The 18649-nt window shown below is 34.9% G+C and overlaps 1 protein-coding gene across 7 annotated transcripts in view; it reads left to right on the top strand.

The window, feature by feature from the left end:
- The window catches only part of wdr27 (WD repeat domain 27), a 35874-nt gene that overhangs the window by 3936 nt on the left and 13289 nt on the right, over positions 1-18649 (top strand). For 5 of the 7 annotated variants that reach the window (XM_028006589.1, XM_028006587.1, XM_028006588.1 and 2 more), the window contains 14 exons: positions 1098-1189; positions 2080-2144; positions 2301-2416; positions 2907-2980; positions 6418-6487; positions 6689-6757; positions 6838-6941; positions 7693-7782; positions 8384-8505; positions 10126-10259; positions 10863-10957; positions 11833-11954; positions 15399-15496; positions 18491-18593. In XM_028006589.1, the coding sequence (XP_027862390.1) occupies positions 1098-1189; positions 2080-2144; positions 2301-2416; positions 2907-2980; positions 6418-6487; positions 6689-6757; positions 6838-6941; positions 7693-7782; positions 8384-8505; positions 10126-10259; positions 10863-10957; positions 11833-11954; positions 15399-15496; positions 18491-18593 (1354 nt within the window). The other 2 variants (XM_028006591.1, XM_028006590.1) reach the window with 2 other exon arrangements.

Genomic DNA, 18649 nt, shown 5'->3' with positions numbered 1-18649 from the left:
TTAATTTTATTAAGCTCTCAGTGTGTTGTCTGCTTTTCTTGTTGAAGAGGTATGAACAAGTACAAAGTCCAATGCCAGGTCTTAAGGGGCTTATTACATTGTGTGCACACCCAGAGAAATACATCACATCAGGCCTCAGTCACACAGCATAAACTATTGCAGTGAGCTGTGACAGAATGTAGACACTTAAAAAGACATAACTCCATATTTTGTAGCCCATAGGAATGGAATTGACATTAATACCTCATTCCTGTTAGAAAAGCATATAATCCCGCAGCAGCAGTTCACCATCTTTACTTTTAATATAAACAGAAGCATAACTGTAAAATCCTGCTCTGTAGCTTCATGTCTCTATCCAGCTGCTGTGTTACTGGCTTTTTTATAGTGACCTTAAACAAACAGAAGTATTTTCTTTTCTTTGGTTAGATATATAAAATGACATGTATGCAGTTGGATCCGCTAACTGCTTTATACCTCGCATTTCAGCTCCATTACAGGACTTTTTGTATTTGTTAAATGGTTAAAATAACTATACTATATTAATAATGAAAGATGTCATCAGAATCAACACAATGCTTTTTTGTTGCCTGACTTAGCACCTATGCTTATTTAGTTTTCCCTTGTATCAGGGAATGTGTCTATCTTCCTCCATAAATAAAACATATACTTTTGAAGCAAATTAATTGGTGTAATTAACAAATTTATGTATGAAAATTCCACTCATAATAGCTGCAATTTTCCCACTATGTAATAGAGCACATGGTGAGCTTCCACATAATGGTATACTAAAATGTAATTGCCCACAATATTGTAAACTTAGCATGTGGTCGTAATAGGATAAAATAAAGACTCTCTGCTCTGAGAGGCTTTCCATCTTCCTGGGTGCACACTGTCTAGACTAGACCGTATGTAGTCACAAGAGACTTTACTAGAATGTATAGTCTTGTGGTGGTTCTGCCTTGTCACTTTGTCAGTGCAATGGGTTTTTCTTTACTATGCGGTTTCGTTGTCATTCCCAACTAAAATGAAAAAAAAAAGTTTTTACGGAAAATTGCGTAACAGTGGTTTTCCATATGCTTCTGTGTGGGCTCCTGCAGAGACAACAGCTGGTTTTGTGTAGGAAGCTCCAATGGTCTGTATGTGGTGGAGCTTGCTACCTCAGAACTCCTAATGGTGCTGTATTTCAAAGGTAGGCTGCTGGGGGTTTCATTTCTCCAGGTTTTTATTTTGTTTGTTGTTTTTTTTTTCAGAAATATGGCAATGAATACCGGATTTTAAAATACAACACAGAATTATAGCAAAAAGGTTAAGCACATTCAGAGCTATGGCTTTCAAACTACAGTACATGTACCAGTGGTGGTTTGTGGTTTTTTTTAGTAGCCCTCAGAAAATAAGGCACAGTTATTTCCAAGGTAAACATAAACAAATGAAACTGAGCAACAATACCTAAAGAGACACATTGTTTAGTAGCATTGCTCTTTTGCTCATTGTCACATCCTTGAAAGAATGCTGTTGCTATTTATATTCAATACAATACAGTGGGACTTGCAAATGAAAAGGCTTAGTGGACTACTAGCAGTACTGTTATGCACTTATCAAAATTTTTTAGTTTCAAGCACTTTAAGAACATATTTGACAAAAGATCTCATACAATAGTTTGTGTTTGACTACTTTAATGAATTACAAATATCCACAGTTGTCGATTTTGTCAGGCTTAATATAAAAGGCAACCCTTTTGGACATTGAGATTGGTGTTGGTAAGGAACCAACCTCTGATTAACCGTAAATTAATTAATGGGCAAGAAAATATGTTTTCTTTTTTTTTCCTGTTCATTGTTATTGCATGACATAGCAAACTAACATGCATGATATATGGTATCTCTGTTTTAAAATCTCAGTCTGTTCGGTGGTATTTGGAAAAATCTTGTATTGGTACTTGTTATAAAATCCATTAGAACTACTGCTTTGTTAAGACAGTTTAATTACAGCTACACATTCAGAACTGTCAGAAGTAGCTTGTAGCAAAGTTAACCAAGTGATGGTTTGAAAATATATGAAATGATGTTTTTTTTTTTATAGACAACCCCACCCTGAACATGACCATGGCTGGATCATGGTCAATCTGTGTAGGATCTGATAAATCTGTGAGTAATTTCAAAACAATGTTGCTAAACAATGTAAAGTTTCTATCAGACCGTACGTAGTCACAAGAGACTTTACTAGAATGTATAGTTAAAGTAATTTTAAAAAATTACTTTTTAAATTTGATTGTTACTGAAAGATTTTTTTTTACTTCTCAGATGATCGTTCTAGTGAGCTCTTTGTTTACTCCATGTGTGGTCTTGCTGGAGTTGTGTTTGAGTAACCTACGCAGGACAAGAGAAGAAGGTGGTTCAGGGTTTTCTGTTTTTCCAAGGTAAGCCAGGAGTTAAAAGGAAACATTTACCCTCCTTCCTACCTTCCTACCTACCTACCTACCTACCTACCTACCTACCTACCTACCTACCTACCTACCGACTTACCGACTTACCGACCTACCGACCTACCTACCTGCTATTGAGGAGACAGTTAAATGTGTGTGAAATGTTAGTTCTTCCATGTTTGGCATCACTACAGTACATGTTCTAGGATTGTGGAAGTCTGACCTAAGCAGCAGTACTCCATGACACAAGAATAAGCCGTATTTATTGGTTCACCTCCTTTCTAAAGGTTCCTCTCACCCTGACATTTCCATATGAACTTACCCAATTATATCTAACCATTGCAGCCATCTGGTTTCTTATGAGTCAGCAATATCACGGTACTGTAAATTAGAGCGACTAATAATCCATAACGATGGAAAAATGCTGTACTCCACTGTTTCCAGTAACTCCGTGCTCCTGTCTCCCCTCCTTCCTTGTTTCCAGTTCTCCTCCACTGCTGGAATCCCCTCTAAATGCAGAGTTAAAGAGGAAGGAACCCAGCCATCCGAAAAAGAAAGGTTTGTTGTAGGTTTAATGTTTAAACACTTGTTTCTCTTTCTTTTAGGTTTTTTTTTTTTAAGTTTCTCTGAAATAGTTTTCATACTTAGTTCTGATTGGCTAAGCCAAGAGCTTCTGAAAACATTTCCATTATCTATACACATATATAATGGATGAATGTGGTTCTGCTTCTTGTGTTAATGAGGCCTTCATTGCATTCTCTTCAGTTCAGATCTAAGTTTCATTGTACCATTCCTGTTTTTGTTGTATTTTTCTGTATGTCATCTGACTGGAACACTGAAGCTATGTGTCTGCATGTGTTGAGGCTTATATGTTCTTCAGAGAGTTTATGCTGAGAAAGCCAGTCCAAGCTGGATTCTCCACAGCTGGAGTGGAGGGATTTGCCAATGTACGACTATGTAGGGGATTTTATGTATAATTGAGAAGTGCTGTGTGACTACAACATCAGAGCAAAAAAAAAAAAAACAACAACAAAAAAACAGCCCACAAAAGTTTACAGGCTGCCATTCTTCCCCATGTATCTCCATATTCTTAAAGGTATTTGCAAAATTGCAGACAAATTACGCCATAAACCCCTGAGACTCCTGGAAAGGAAAAGGTTTTTTCATCGTACGTCTGGCACAGATCTGAAGGAGCTCTTTCAAAAGAGCTGTTAGTGCAGATTTAGGGGCTATATCTCATTTCATACTATGAAAAACCAGGATGAGCGACTTTCTAGCACAATTTTAATGATCTGTCATTACTTTTTTTGTGATTTACAATATTAAGTGTTCACTGAGGACAGTAGGCTAAACTAAAGGTCCAATTTGTAATATGTTGTAAAACTTTGCAAATTCTCACAGCCAAAATTGTAAAATATAACCAGAAGTTTCCCAAATCAAGTTCAGTGCGCTACAACTGTTCTTTTTAACATTTTATCGCATTATAACCAAAACCGTTTGTGTATTTTATGATAATCTTGCTGAGCAAACGTTTGCAAAGTACATTACACTTTCAGATGTAAATCATGTTTCCCTTTGTTTCGAATTTATCATTGGACTTGTACGTGAATTAACATAGATAGCCTCTCACACACATTTAACAGTCTCCTCTAACTACCTTGAGACAGGCAAATAGACAGACAGGCAGACTGATAGATAGAAAGCTTTATTATCACGAGAACATGGTTTAAATGTGTATATACACATTCATACAGAACCTGTTATGAAAAGGTTAGTTTCAGTTACTATCTGTAATGGATTTTTATTTTTCCAGCCTTTAAATGATCTTTTAAACATTTTTAAACGTTAGATTTTTGGATACATTATAAAAGACCATATTTAACAATATAATCCTTAAACAGATTAAACTTGCTGTTTTTCGGTGTTACCGCTTTAGTTCTACTAATGGTTATTGCTTTTGTTTTTTTCTCTAGATATGACATAATAAAAGTCATAATCAAGTTACATCACAATCTGCTATAATTTCTGTTAGATGTAACCACTTGGAAATTTGTCTGAGACTCTCACAAGGCTTTAAATGGCTTCTAATGAGATGTCAGCTTAAATTATGTGAATTTTATTGCCTTATAAAGCTAAATGGCCATTTTATATCAGTAGGGGGTAAGTGGAGTTGTTCAGCGATTCCAAGGAGTTGCATTGCCAGGCAGTCTTTAGTCTGAAAAGGTTACTTTTTTTCCTCACAAGATTTTGGATCAAAAACTTCTTTTTTGAAACACAACAGAGTAGAGAGAATTGCAACCTTATAAGAGGTGCCTTGTTAAGGTGATCTTTGAGTCTTAAACAATTGAGGGTCTGTGGTGATACCATTTAAAAGCCTGGTTGGTAAAAATAAAATGTATTTTATTCACAAAAATGGTCTAAAAGTTTTTTTCAAATGAAAATTGATATAACTGAAGTAAAAAATAATCAGGATTATGCAGAAACAACAATGGACAAAGGCATCAAAAACATTTTTTTGAAGCATGACATACCAAAAGAGGCTAAATTGAAGTTTAAATTTCAAATGTAAGATGAGTACCTGTTAATGTGATGCCCTGCATCCCTAATCAGGTGAATAATCTTCTTGTAAAAGGTGAATTATGTGCTGACATTATATAAAATACTTGTTCATATTTGTTCTTACTGTTCTAAGTGTGATGGTTTCAATTTAATTGACTGTCTTTGTTGCATGCATTTGCAAGAAGAAAGGTTTTTAGTGATCCTCACATATTTTAACAGCTGTGGAAAAAGTGAGCTCATTCTAATATAATAAAGGCATTGACAAGGAACAATGAGGAGCATAAAACATCCCACAGGTTGTGGCTGTTCTCTTAATGCTTGGAGCACTGTGAGATCATCCAGTGCTTCTGACTCATCTCTTTCTTGTATAATCCAGGAAACCTGCTGTAGAATAACAAGTTAAGGAAGAAATGTTCTGCCTTTTTTTTCACAAATTCACCTAATCCTGTGGTCGTAAAGAAATGGCTGTAAGCATTTTCCGTCAATATACTACAGAACTGTGCAGAGATTTTCTTTTAAAACGTATCTTTGAAAAAAGTATTTAAGTTCAAGTCATTTCAGTAGGTACAGCCTATCAGATATTGGCATTCCAGATTCTAACAAGTGAAAAAAATACTAGCTTATTTCTTTTAGAAAGATTTTGCTCTTTGCCAAATATTAATACTGGATAAAACATTTTTAACAATAAAAACGTATTTATTGAATATGTAAATACTTATTTTACCTTGCCAATTTCTTCTTTTTTGTTTTCCCTTTATACTTAATTATCTCAGCACATCACTTTTTAAGCAGCCAAAGATAATCCTACTTAAAATGTGATTTATTTAGCAAAAAAATAAAAAAATAAAAATCATGGCTGGTTCAAGAAGAAGGAGCTAGGAGAGCGGAAAGAGAGTGAGAGTGAGAGAGAAAAGGGTTCCAGGAAATTATGGATCTTAAACTCCATCTGTTCCTATCAGCATCAATTAGCTGAAACTCTGAAACACAGACAAATTAGGATCAATGACTTTTGGCTGTAACATGCAAAAACCAAAATCTCATGGTGGTACCTGCAGTCAGTGCTTGGAAAGAATAGGTTATGAAAATGTTTTTGTAGCCAATCTCTCACCCTTACCTGTAGGCAGAATATCCACTGCCCATTGAATCTACCAGTATGTTGATTTTAAGTATATCACTCTTTCTTTGATCTTCTTGCTCCTCTTTTGAATGTTTTGCTAGCATGTTCTTTTAACCATTCAAATTACAATGAATTTAGCCCATAAATAAAATAAAATAATTCTTTATTTCCTTGTTTGTTAAATACGATTATGTCTTTATACATAAAGTTTACATAACTTCATAGGTTTTCTGTGAAAACACTTGTAAAATATAAAATGTACAATAATTAGCCCTGTTTGTCAGTCTGTATCTCATCTGAGATGTTTTTTTTTTCAAAGGAGCAATAAAGGAAAAGCCGCTAGTTTTTCACTCAAAAGTGAAGTCATCTGGATACAACACCACCCCAAGGTATGATAAGGTATCTCAGTGCACTGGTTATTGCGTGACATATCTTTTATACACTATTGATGGTCTAAGAAACCTGTTAAAAATTACAGCTGAAATATATTGTGATGAAACAAATAGTGTTGTGATTAGGGCCCTGAAAATAAAGTATGATTAATTGAATAATTGAGTCGTTGCTTGATTGATTATATTTCTCTATTTCAGAATGACTATGTTTTCAGCACAAACCAATGCTCAGAAGAAAACATCACCTAAAAAGTCAATAAAACATTTGTAAGCAGTGTACTCTACTGTTTTTACTGTGCGTATGTGTATGTGTCACATAAACTACAAAACATGTTTTTATCACTTAGGGGCTTACTCCATAGCAACTACCCAGAGGACAGTGCAGCACCAACTGAACCACATACTGCTCTTAACATTGCCAACAAACAAGTCTCATGCCTTCAGTATTCAGGTGAGTTACTGATGACAGCTAATTTTGACAAGACATTTACTTATGCCAAAAGACAAGTCGCAAGAACATTGTGATGCGTTAATGTCCTGGGGTCTGATTTTTTGTTTTTTATTTGAATATTTAGCTGTATTTTTCAGGTATTCTCATTTATTTGACCTGTATTGCCATAAAATTATAGTTTGTTGTGTTGTATTTTGTATAACTAAAGTCTAGTGACCTACTCCAGAATGCAAAAATGGGGATCATCTTATACTAACTTTCTTTATTAAAATTTCAAACTGTCCTTTCATTATCTAACGCTTGATTCACAGAGATTTTTTAATGAGTATTTACTTAAAATCAAAGCTTCTTTGATGGCTCCTGGGAAGTAATGAAGCAGGTATGAGGTGCTTAAAATTTGACCATTGTAGTGTATAGTTTCATTTACCTTTCTGTGACAATACCTATAAAATTATTAATAATACAAGCATGACTTAAAATTTAAACTTTATTGCTGAATTTTTATCTAGATTAAAGTAGATTCTACATCTTAAGAAGTAAACTATGCTTTTCTTTGTCCATTCTCCACTGAAAGGGTGCAAACACATGAGCTAATCATTTATGAAATATAGTATTTAATAAAGCTCCACTATGACAACAACAAAGCTAGGATTTAAAATAATGAGACTTTTTCCAGACTGAACTCTTAGTTTGAAAATAACTGATCCAAAAATACCTCTAAAATAAATCTGTGGTTCATTGTATTTCTCAGGTGATGGAAAAAAAATCCTGTGTGGTCTTGGCGACCGCTCAGTATTATTGTACAACTCCTGCCTTACTGGTAGTCCAACTGCATACATAGGTGAGACATGATCCAAGAACGGTTATTTTCTTCTTTGCTGTTTTTAACCTTCACACTCATTGTAATGTTTTCTTTCTGGAAGTGGATTTGTGTGCCATTTTTAACTGTTACCTTTGATAACAGCAATAGATTAAATTATTTTGAAATAAAGTTATTGCTGTTATCTATTAAGCAATTAGCACTTTAAATAGTTATTGATTAATTGAAAAGTTTCTAATCCTTAACCAATGCAAAAAGACCTACTTTATCCTTAAATAAAAAAGTATGCTTCCTTATTGAACAAATATAGCTCTGAAGATGTTACATGTAATTAAAATGTGTTGCTTTACTTCACATTTGGTGGTTTTGCAGCTAAGTTATGACTGACAGTTAGACAGAACATTCACTATCCGATTTATTTAGTAGACTACAGCTTCAATTTTGAAGGAAAATGTCCACAAGAAGGCAGCAGAGATAAAGGACAGAAGTTGAGGTGACATGTAGGTCAGCATGAACCTTCTCTCTTCAGCCTGTCTCTCTGCCTGAATAGTTCCATAAAAGTAAGCGTTGTGACTGTACACTGATTTACCAGGTTTATTTGAGACTTGGGTTTTGAATGTAGGTCATGACAAGCCAGTGACCAGTGTGAGCTGGAGCCTCTGCAGACAATGGTGGCTGAGTGCAGCAGAAGATCTATCATTACGGATCTGGACCAAATCCAGCTCAGAGCCTGCCATTATCTTGGTAATAAACAAACAAACTTGTATTTAATACACATCACTTGCAAACTTTCAGAATCTTAAGCTTCTCTACTCATTGAGCCCTATTGAAACATCACATAATCTTTTTTGTTAGTTGTTTTTGTAATTAAAACACGAGTATATAAAATATGTAATGTGATATGTCATTGTCATGCTGTAAAAGCAATGCAAAATTATTTTAGTCAAATAAAAAAATCTGGTGGATGGATGAGACTGGGGCAGACATTCAACTTTTGACATGACACTGAACATACAACCAGGGGTTGATGATTTAGATGAATCCAAATTCTATTTGTATTTTTAAGTAAAATTAGGAAGAACTTTGCTCTCCCAAAGGTTTTCCCATGTCTGATGCTAAGTACCCTTAGTGTGCGTCGCGCTGTGAATCTCTATCAAAACTTGGCTTAATCTATGCCAGGGTTTCTCAGTTCTGAACAACTGCCCTACATGTTTTAGGTTTTTCCCTTCTCCCGCACACCTGACTTGAATAAGTGGGTAATTAACAGGCTTCTGCAGAACTTAACGGCATGGAGATGAGATTATGCAATCATTTGTATCAGGTGTTCTGGAACAGAAACACACCTAAAATATGCAGGGCAGGGCTACTTGAATACCGGAATTGAGAAACACTGACAAGCCATGCGAATGTTTTGTATTTTTATAAGACATCTTGGGAACAAATGGAAGTCTTTTCACAGAGGAAAGAACAATGCTGATGTGAGACAGATCTACATTTCCGTAGTTTAACAAAAAAGAAATGTACTGGATTAACTACAACATGTAATACGTGGTAATGTTAGTTACTAGGCTTTAAAAATGTGTCAAATTAGTTACAGCACACTGTAAATGACAGTGAAAATTAGCACATAGTGAAAAAAGTGTCCCTGAGGAAGATGTCATATTGTAGTTTATACCGATATTTTCATAAAAATGCTTTATTGGAAAACAATTATATGTCATATTTAAATATGACATATATTGATCTGAAGTGTTTAAGTAGAGGGAAAGTGGACTTCCCCTCTTGTTTCTGAGAAAACCAAAACCTGAAAGGTGGGTTTAAAACTGTGCCTGGGATCCAAACGGACAATACATTTTAGTTGTCCATTAGTATAATATTGAAGCCAATTTGATCAGAATCTATTGTTATAATACCCATAAAGTATGTCCTGATTTCTATCACATTTAAAAGTTTTGCTTGTTTCAATTTAAGAACAGATATTTTATTAAAAGATTAGGTAAGACTACAAAAGAAAAATGAAGTTCTCCTTTTATATGCAGTAGATGTCAGACTTTCTCTCTTTTATGTTTTGCTTAATTTTCTGAATTAAAGATTCCATTTTATTCCAGTTTTATTTATAAAGTTCTTTAAAAACAGCAAAGTTGACCAAGTTGCTGTACAACCTAACCAAAAATAAAAAGAAGCAATACAAATACGATAACAGTAACTGTAAAAACCAACACTTACTGTGAAATATCTACCATTTAAGAAAAAAGAAGTTTTTGGTAGGGCTCTTGTTATTTGATTAATATACTATTTAATATCCAAGTGAAGATATTGGTGTGATATTTATCTGTCTTACATCTTTATTTATCTTTCCATTAGGGTGACACTATGTTCTCCAAACCCATTAGAGGTGCTCAGTTTTATTATCTTGACAAATTTCTAGTCCTAACATCTGGACCTTCTATATACTTGTACCTGTATAATGTGGACCTCACCCGCGATGATGTAAAAAGGTAATTACTATGTTTTATACTGTGTAAACACATACGGTGACTTGTAAAAGTTTTCAATTGTATTATTATTATTATTATTGTTATTATTATTATTAAGTTGTTCAATACATATACCACTTCCTAGATTTTTATTGGTAAAGAAAACAATGTATCGCTTTATTTTTATGTCACCATTAATAGCTATGTTGCCTTAGTAATGTAACTGTACTGAATCACAGTATTGTTAACAAATAATGGCAAATATTCTGGTAGACAGAGGATGGTTTTTCCCATCCTCTGTCTACCAGGTTTTAAACAACCTCTTAAAGGTTTAAAGGTTTTTACAACCTCTTTAGGAGCCGGGCTTTATTGCAGGAGAAGCTCAGCATTTTTAGTTCTACCGCAGACACTGCTGTGCTGACACATTCAGACAAAACTGCTCAGGTGCTCACTGCAAACTGTCAGGACGTGTCTGGAAGCACATACAACAGAATGATGGACAGCATAAAATAATAATAAATAAATTATACCCTATGACTGTATTTGACTACGACCTTTAAGAATAAGGTCATGATATTATTATTTTTTTTATCAACTTGACTAAAAATGATATTATTTTCTTAGATATAAGCAGCGGAGCATCATCAAACTGGCAAGTTGCTTGACGCCATCAGCCTCGGACATCACAGCCCTTTCTGCAGTCAATGATTTCCTCTCAGGTATCCTTTTTAGGGTTTTATAGCTCTGGCATCAGGAAGTGGAAAGGTAATATCACGTTGGTGCTGGCTGAGTGAGTCTACATGCTTTCCTCAGAGAATCTGGTCTGACTATTTCCATGTAAACCACAACAATCTCATAAAGACTTTGCACATAGCTTAAGGGCTTCCACTGCAGATTTTAGCATTTAGGTGTCCTTAGATTTTTTTCAGGAATGTCTGCGTTCCAGTCCACTGTTAGTCTTTACAGCACATTTACTCACTCCAGTAACTCACTCCACAGAATTTGAGTTGGAATGGGTTTGTTCCTGTCAGAAGCTATTTTATATCACAGTGCTTTCTCAAATGAACTCCAAATAAAAATGCATGTATAGTGATAGCATCAAAACATGTTTTTTCTTAAGAACTTTGGGGGGAAATTTGGGGGATTTTTCACATTTTTCACACAATTAAAACAATATGCTGTGAAATTACAAAACAAAATTGTTCAATTCCTCTCTGCCATGGACTAGAGTCTTGTCCAGTTTGTATGCCGCCTCTTGCCAAAGACTGCTGGAAATAGGCACCATGGTGACCCTGCAAGGATAAACGAGGATAGACAATAGATGGATGGATGGATGGATATTCAGTGTGAAACACATACAACCTAAAAAGTAGTTTAGTGAAATTGTTTTGTGTCATGTTTTTCTTTTTGTCAGTATGTTAATGTTTTAAAAGTAGTAAAATAAAAGCCTTAGGAAAATGAATGCAGAATAGGAACTTTTAAGTAAAACATCTTCACAATATACTTTCAGTGTACGAATAAAACTGGTTATCCACTGATAAGACCCTTGATAACATTAAATCAAATAATTCTTAACAGCTTTTTTTTTATTCAGACATTGTTCTGGTGAGTTGTTCAGATCGGTCCATTCAAGTTCTGGACATGAACAAAGGTGCAGTTGGTTCTGTGCTGCCTGACGCCCACAGCAGAGCTATCCACTGCATCACACAGAACAAGGTGAAGCATTTTAAATGTGACAGAATAATAGCACTGAAAATATTCTATGTACAAGATGTATGGAAAATTAATAATTTCTGGTAAAGCAAGTTCGGCACTGATTATCTTTGCAAAAATAATGTAGGCAATGAAATGGCTGGTTAAGTATGGTTTCCTTCCAAATTCTTTGAGTATGTTGCTGGTTTAAGTCCCAGATTTGTTTATAACTTTCAAAAAAAGTTCTCTTGTCCAGCTGTTCTAGTAGGAAATGGAAATGTTAAGTCAAAGCACAAATTCAAATCATCTAAAGAAGAGGAAAATGCATTTTTAAATGACCTAATAAATGTCCAGAACTAAATTTGGTGGTACATTTGTAGAATAATCAACCTGGTGTCACAACCTGATACATCTGGAGATCCTGTGCAAGCTTCAGAGAGCAAATATTGTCAAGCTCAGTGAGGCTACTACCAGTGATCAGTGATAGACTACTACCAAAGTAGACAGATGCTGAAACTTAATTAAAGAACTAAGTATTGGTTTAAAGCTGCACACACTTTTGCAACTAGATTATACCTATTGTAGTTTATTTTTTCTTTCAAACAAATTTTTTGGGAGTTGTTGACTTTGACAGGATAAATGCCACATTAACTATGGTTTGGCATGCTGATTGTTGTCCAACAGGAGTTTGTACACTTTTTTTGGCCATTTTTGTAATAGCGCTAATAAAATCTATGGGTTTTTTTGTTAATTACATTTTAGTTAACATACATATAAAGATCCATGCTGTAAGCTTTTTGATATTTCTTTTCACATGTACTTTGTAGGGGGTTTCAAATTCATAGTTTTATTAAATCTTATAGAAAATCTAAATCCTTTGCGAATGAATTGAGACTGAGACATTTCATCACTTTACCCACAGACTAAATTATTTGTGGACCAAACCCACAGAGCAAAGAATTTGCTTGATTTGGCATCTATAAGCAGTGTGAGCCCTATCTTCCATCTTACTCCTGAAGGGTCGGTTATTTGGCAGATGTCACAGGGTTACATAAGACATCAAGGACTACTTTTTTATGTGTGTTACATAAGGTACAGATGGTCTTTGAGGAAATAAAAGTGTTAGTTTGTGGTATGAAAATAAAAGCTCATCAATAAAAAATCCTGTGGTTAACCAAAAGTTTCCATGACATGATGCAAATTCATTAGTATAATTCACCTTGAATGTAAGTTACGGCTGTATCGGGATTAATACTTTCATCTGTGACAGCAGGAGGACAGTCAGGCTAGAGTTGATGACTTTGGAGAAAAGCTGTTTCACGAGGCTGTTCCATTATATATCCTTATTCCTTCCTGACTGTCTAAGACTTATGTGAACCCAGTTTGACAAGCAGATTTTGCGCATATCCATTTGCTTTCCCCTGTATCTGTAGACATTTTAGTGTTTACAAATAAAATTCCAAACAGTGTAGCATGCAAACTTAATACATTATAGAACCATCTTTTGCTGGAACTAGTCTTATCTAAAGACTGCATTGCTGAGTAGCATAAGGTTTGGGATTGGATGGTGAATGTTTATGAACAACCATTTTCAACTCTTGCACCAGATTTTTAATTGGATTTAGGGATAGATTTTGGCTGGGCTTTTCAAACATAGCAGGTGTGCTGGGCTAGCACACCTGCAGCATACTGGGAATATTAAGCAGGGTGTACATGAGCGTGATTGACAGAACTAAGACTTTCCTCCTGGCTCTGATAGGTTGTTTCAGACTGAGAGAGGTGTATTTCTGGAGATGACAGTAGGACTGAGGGATTTGTTCACAGATTATCTCTCATGTTATACTGTCACAACATAGTGACTGTTTAAAGAAATATATAAAAGACATATTTTTTGGTAAAAGTTGCCTACTGCTGCTTTAATTTTGCAATGTAATGTATAAATATCATAGTGCTTGCAAACAATATTCCAACATGTTTCTTTAAAAAAAGCTAAAAATAAAGGTCCATCCAAGCTTTTTATGTAACTTGTTTGTCACAGAGGCTGTGCTCAGTGAACCTTGATTGAAGTAACTTTTGTATATTTTTCTCTACATGCTTGATGCTCTGGACAGTCCGGATTAGCTGCATACACTCCCACTATTGGCATGGATTAACCCATTCAGCTTCAGTTCACTCTTGCACAGCTGACAATATTTCTTTGGCCCAGATGTGCATGTTCTTTGTCATCACATCTTTTGTGTGCAATACTCTATGGGAATGGTCTAATTTGTTGTTTCAGCTTGGCTATTGCATCAATGAGGACTTCTTTTGACTAGAGCCTGGGGGCCTTTGGATAGTTTGGGGTTAGTAGCCATGGATCAGAGGGATTGCAACTGGCTGGACACTGCATACATAACATCATTATCTCCCTCCACTTCTGCTTTGTCGTCCCCGAGCAGTCCAGACATCAGAAATTTAAATTTCCGTCACTTCTCTGCAAAATTCACCTGGAACTCATCAGACCAGAGGACTTCTCGGAAAACTGGAAAGGCCGTCTTGAACTCCTGTTCTCACACTCTTAATGGAAAACTAAACAAATAACACCCCCACAGCAGCACTCTCTTTCTCTCCCTTGCTCACATGTCTAACTTTATCATCTGATATCTTGGTTTGGAAGTTATGAATGTAATTTATTTGTAGATATGGAGTGGAAACTATGTTTTTGTTGGAGCCTATTTCAGTGGTATACCTAAAGTTTGGGAAATTATGCTGAACATATTTTACACAAATTTTGCTTTCATTACGTTTTTATTCTGGACATAAAGTAAAGCCCCAAATCATTCATCCTGTCAGATTTAAGTCTAAAATTATTTTCATTTAACCAAGAAGTTTGTTTGTAGTTGGAAAAAAGACAGACGTCACTCAATAGATGTGTGTACAAGCAGTGTGCTGTGGGGCACACTCATAGGAAATTTCTCCTGTGTTGGCTTTTCTCCACCTGCTACATGTTAATCTCAGAATTCAGTTAAAAATCCTATTCATTACTTACAAAGCCCCCATTGACCCAGATCAATTTAACATAAAACACCTCATTACTCCATATCATCCAACAATATCCCTTTGCTTGTCTGTTTGTTGTTTCAAGAATACTCAGATCCAGATTGGGTGGCAGCACTTCTTATTTAAAAAAATGAAAAAATGCTTCATTGGCAGTTGTTGCCAATAATAGCACAACTAAGTACTAGGTTCAGGAGTTATTTTCTCTTGCACACAGAAATCAAGCTGATTTGGGTAATTTTTGTCCCCTTAATAAAGTCAGTCTTGAAAGTTAATCTTTGCTCTCTGACATTTGTACAATAATCCGAAACATTTTGTTCTATTTAAACATTCAATATGGATGTAGAAGTTTTGTTTGTTTGTTCTTTTACTAAAAGTTATTTTATTGAACATCTTTTGTTTTATTCTTTTTTTGTTTTGCATATTTTAAAGGGATCCACATTCACCTCACAAGCTCCAGAGTCATACAACCTATTCGTCACCAGTGCAGTTACAGATGGTGTGAAGATGTGGGACCTTCGCACAATGAGGTTTGTATAAATATGTTTTCTGAAAGACAACTTTATGTAAAACAAAATCAACCAAACCTTTGCTACAATTTTTGCTGTTAGTATTCTACTGTGTTTCTGTTTATGCTTTTCAGGAAGGAAACCTAATTTAGAACATTAAATCAGTTTGACTGGTGTGTACAGCAATATAAACCTGTCCATGACATTTTAAACAAAGCTGATGCTACTATTTAGAATACCTGTCAAAACTTTGTTAAATATAATCTTTATTAGATGAATGTTTAGTCAAGAACTGAGCATTTTTACCAACTTCTCCCCCATTTGTTATTCTCTAGATAAAAAAATAACCTTCCTTTTCAACTGCATAATGATTTTTATAACACAGGCATTCCTTATGTGATGTTTGAATTAGCAAGTGTTTAATTTCCAAAGTTAATGCCTGAGGAGACATATTAACTGACTTTGATTCACAGATGTCCTTGTAAGGCAGATGATTTATCTAGACCTTTTTGGATCCCCTAATGTTCTTTTTGGCCTCATAGAAGACATTATTAAGTTTTGCATTCTTTCAAGTCTGAGGCTCCTCTCATATCAAATTCCTCATCCCAGACTTTGTCAAAACCCACTGCCTGACAAATATTTCACTTTGTTTCTAAGTCAACTCGTACTTTTTACAACCATATTGTCAAGCATTCTCATGCAGATGATTATTATGATTATTATATTATGTATGTATAATTTTTTGTTATTCTTTTTGTTTGTTGATCATGTTTTAATTTTTCAATCTTTTATTGTTTGTTTTTCTCTTTTTTAAGCATTTTGTGATTTTCACCTGTAAAAGGTGCTGTAAGCATAAATGCTTTAAATCGCTATGGTTATATCGTCAGGAAGCAAACAGAAGATGACAAATGAGCTGATAGTTTGTCTAAACCCAAGTTGCCTATCGATGTGTGTACTATGTATGAATATGTGCACGTTTGTGATTGTGAATGGGGCTCTAGTGTAAAGCGTTTTCAGTGGTCCGTATGACTAGAAATGCACTGATTTTCTAAAATCAGTACATTTACAATTTCCAGTTCAGCATGAATGTGAATTTATTTAAGGCTTTTTGCATATCTTGTAGAAAACATTGTAGCTTCTTAGTTACACCCAAAATGTTTCTGAGGTGTTTGCTGCACAAACTCCAACATCTGTTGGAGATTGACGCACAAGCATAAAACAAGTTTTAAATTTGTCAGATTCTTAATAAAATGACAAATAACTGATAATGGTTGGATATGTATGTATGTATTCTCAATATGAGAAAATGAGTCTAATAGGGGCAGTGTTGCAGAACTAAAGCACACAACCCATGTATCTAGACTTCAGTCTATTACGCGGCCATCACAGGTTCGAGTCCCGACCTGTTGCCCTTTGCCACATGTCTTCCAACACACACTTTCCTGTCAACTGACTGTCAAATAATGACCACTAAAATCCAAATCCAAAAAAAGAAAAATGTAAAATGAATAGAATTTATATTACTCTGTAAATGGATCATAAAAATACTTTCACAAAATCATTCAAAACAAAGTATACAAAGTTTCACATCAATTATGGACCAAAAAGCAGCATTTATGCTGATTTGCATTTGTTTATTAGATCGATGACTGACACTGTGAACTCAGGTGAATTTAGTAACAATATAGGCTTCTACTTAGAGGGATCAGAGCCACTATGGCAGTCTGTGTTAGTCATCAGGAAAATTCCATATAATCATCACTCACACAACACGGAGAATGTGGCTTTGTGGAACTCATGTCAGCACCTTTCCTCCTGAACCATTCCAGCCACATTCTGACCTAGAAATAAAATGAGCTTTAACCCTGATCTGTTGAAGCTATTTTAATAAGGTGTTTTGATAAACTGTTTTGATAGCGCCATTGAAGATCTTTAAAAACTTTGGGTACTTCAAAATGTTTGTTGTATATGTGGCTCTTGACATGTGAATACACAAAACTTTGAATATTAAACAATTTTGTTTGTGCTTTAACAAAATTAAATTTATTTAAGCACAAATATTAAAGTATTAAATTAACTATCTTGGTGATTGGATTTTGCCCTCATCAAAGCTATAATTTGTACTAAAATTTTTGTCATTATCTTATTTATTTGACTATTTAGGTTGATGGCTACAAACCTTTTTTCTTTTGCACATTGCTTAACATACTTAATATTAGAAAACGTAAAGATTTACACAGAAACCTACTGTAGTGTGTGCTTAAATTCCAAAGACATGTTCACCATATTTTGGAAACATCCTACTAAATAAAGTGAGGCGCATACTGAGAATATAAAAAACTGCTCTTACCCTAAATCAGTGTTCTGACAAAACTTTATCTTCATCCCACATAAAGTCTATTTCCATACCTGGCTGCTACTGCACATATCTAATTTCTCAATGGTCACAACTGAATATGACCTTCTTTCAGTCCAACTTAATGACACAAACATGTGAATCTCAAATACATGCTTTTGCCAAATCCTTTTCAAGCACAGCCCTGCAAACATGCCATCCCATATAGGATTTCTAGGTTAGCCAGCTGTTGATGGTATTATGGCATGGTAAAGACATTACATGCTGCTGCAGACCAAATTAAGTAGCCCAAAAGTTACACAAGGGACCCATTCATCGTTGTCTTTTCCCTGTTTTCTGCATCTAGACCTGAGTCATTCTAAACTCTTTGTGTTCAGCAGATTAAGATGTCTTCAAAATGTGTAGTTGCTGAGTTCTGATCTTCTTTTGTGCACCAGTGGTTTTTGGAAGTTAATGAAACCTGTTTCTTTTTCATATCAGCCTGAGTCTTTGCACTCAAGTGAAGATTTTTAATATGTCGACTGTAAAAAGGATAAGTGAAAAATATATTAATCCTCCACATTTTGTGGGATGGGTTTATTGATCAATTAATTATTCAAGCTATGACTCACTTCACCTTTAATTTAAACTTTGTATTACTGTGTGTATCTCTACCACAGATGCGTGCGTCGTTATGAGAACCATGTGAATCTCTGCCATGCATGCTCCTCAGCCATCTCACCATGCGGCCGATTCATTGCCTCTGGCTCTGAGGATAAATGTGTGAGTTATGTTTATGCAACAAACATGTAAACTTGATTTAGTTTGGAACAGAGGAT

The sequence above is a fragment of the Xiphophorus couchianus genome, chromosome 22, assembly GCF_001444195.1.
Source record: "Xiphophorus couchianus chromosome 22, X_couchianus-1.0, whole genome shotgun sequence".
In the NCBI taxonomy this organism is placed as follows: Eukaryota; Metazoa; Chordata; class Actinopteri; order Cyprinodontiformes; family Poeciliidae; genus Xiphophorus; species Xiphophorus couchianus.
The sequence above is the reverse complement of the archived record's forward strand: the minus strand, read 5'-3'. Positions and strand labels throughout refer to the sequence as shown.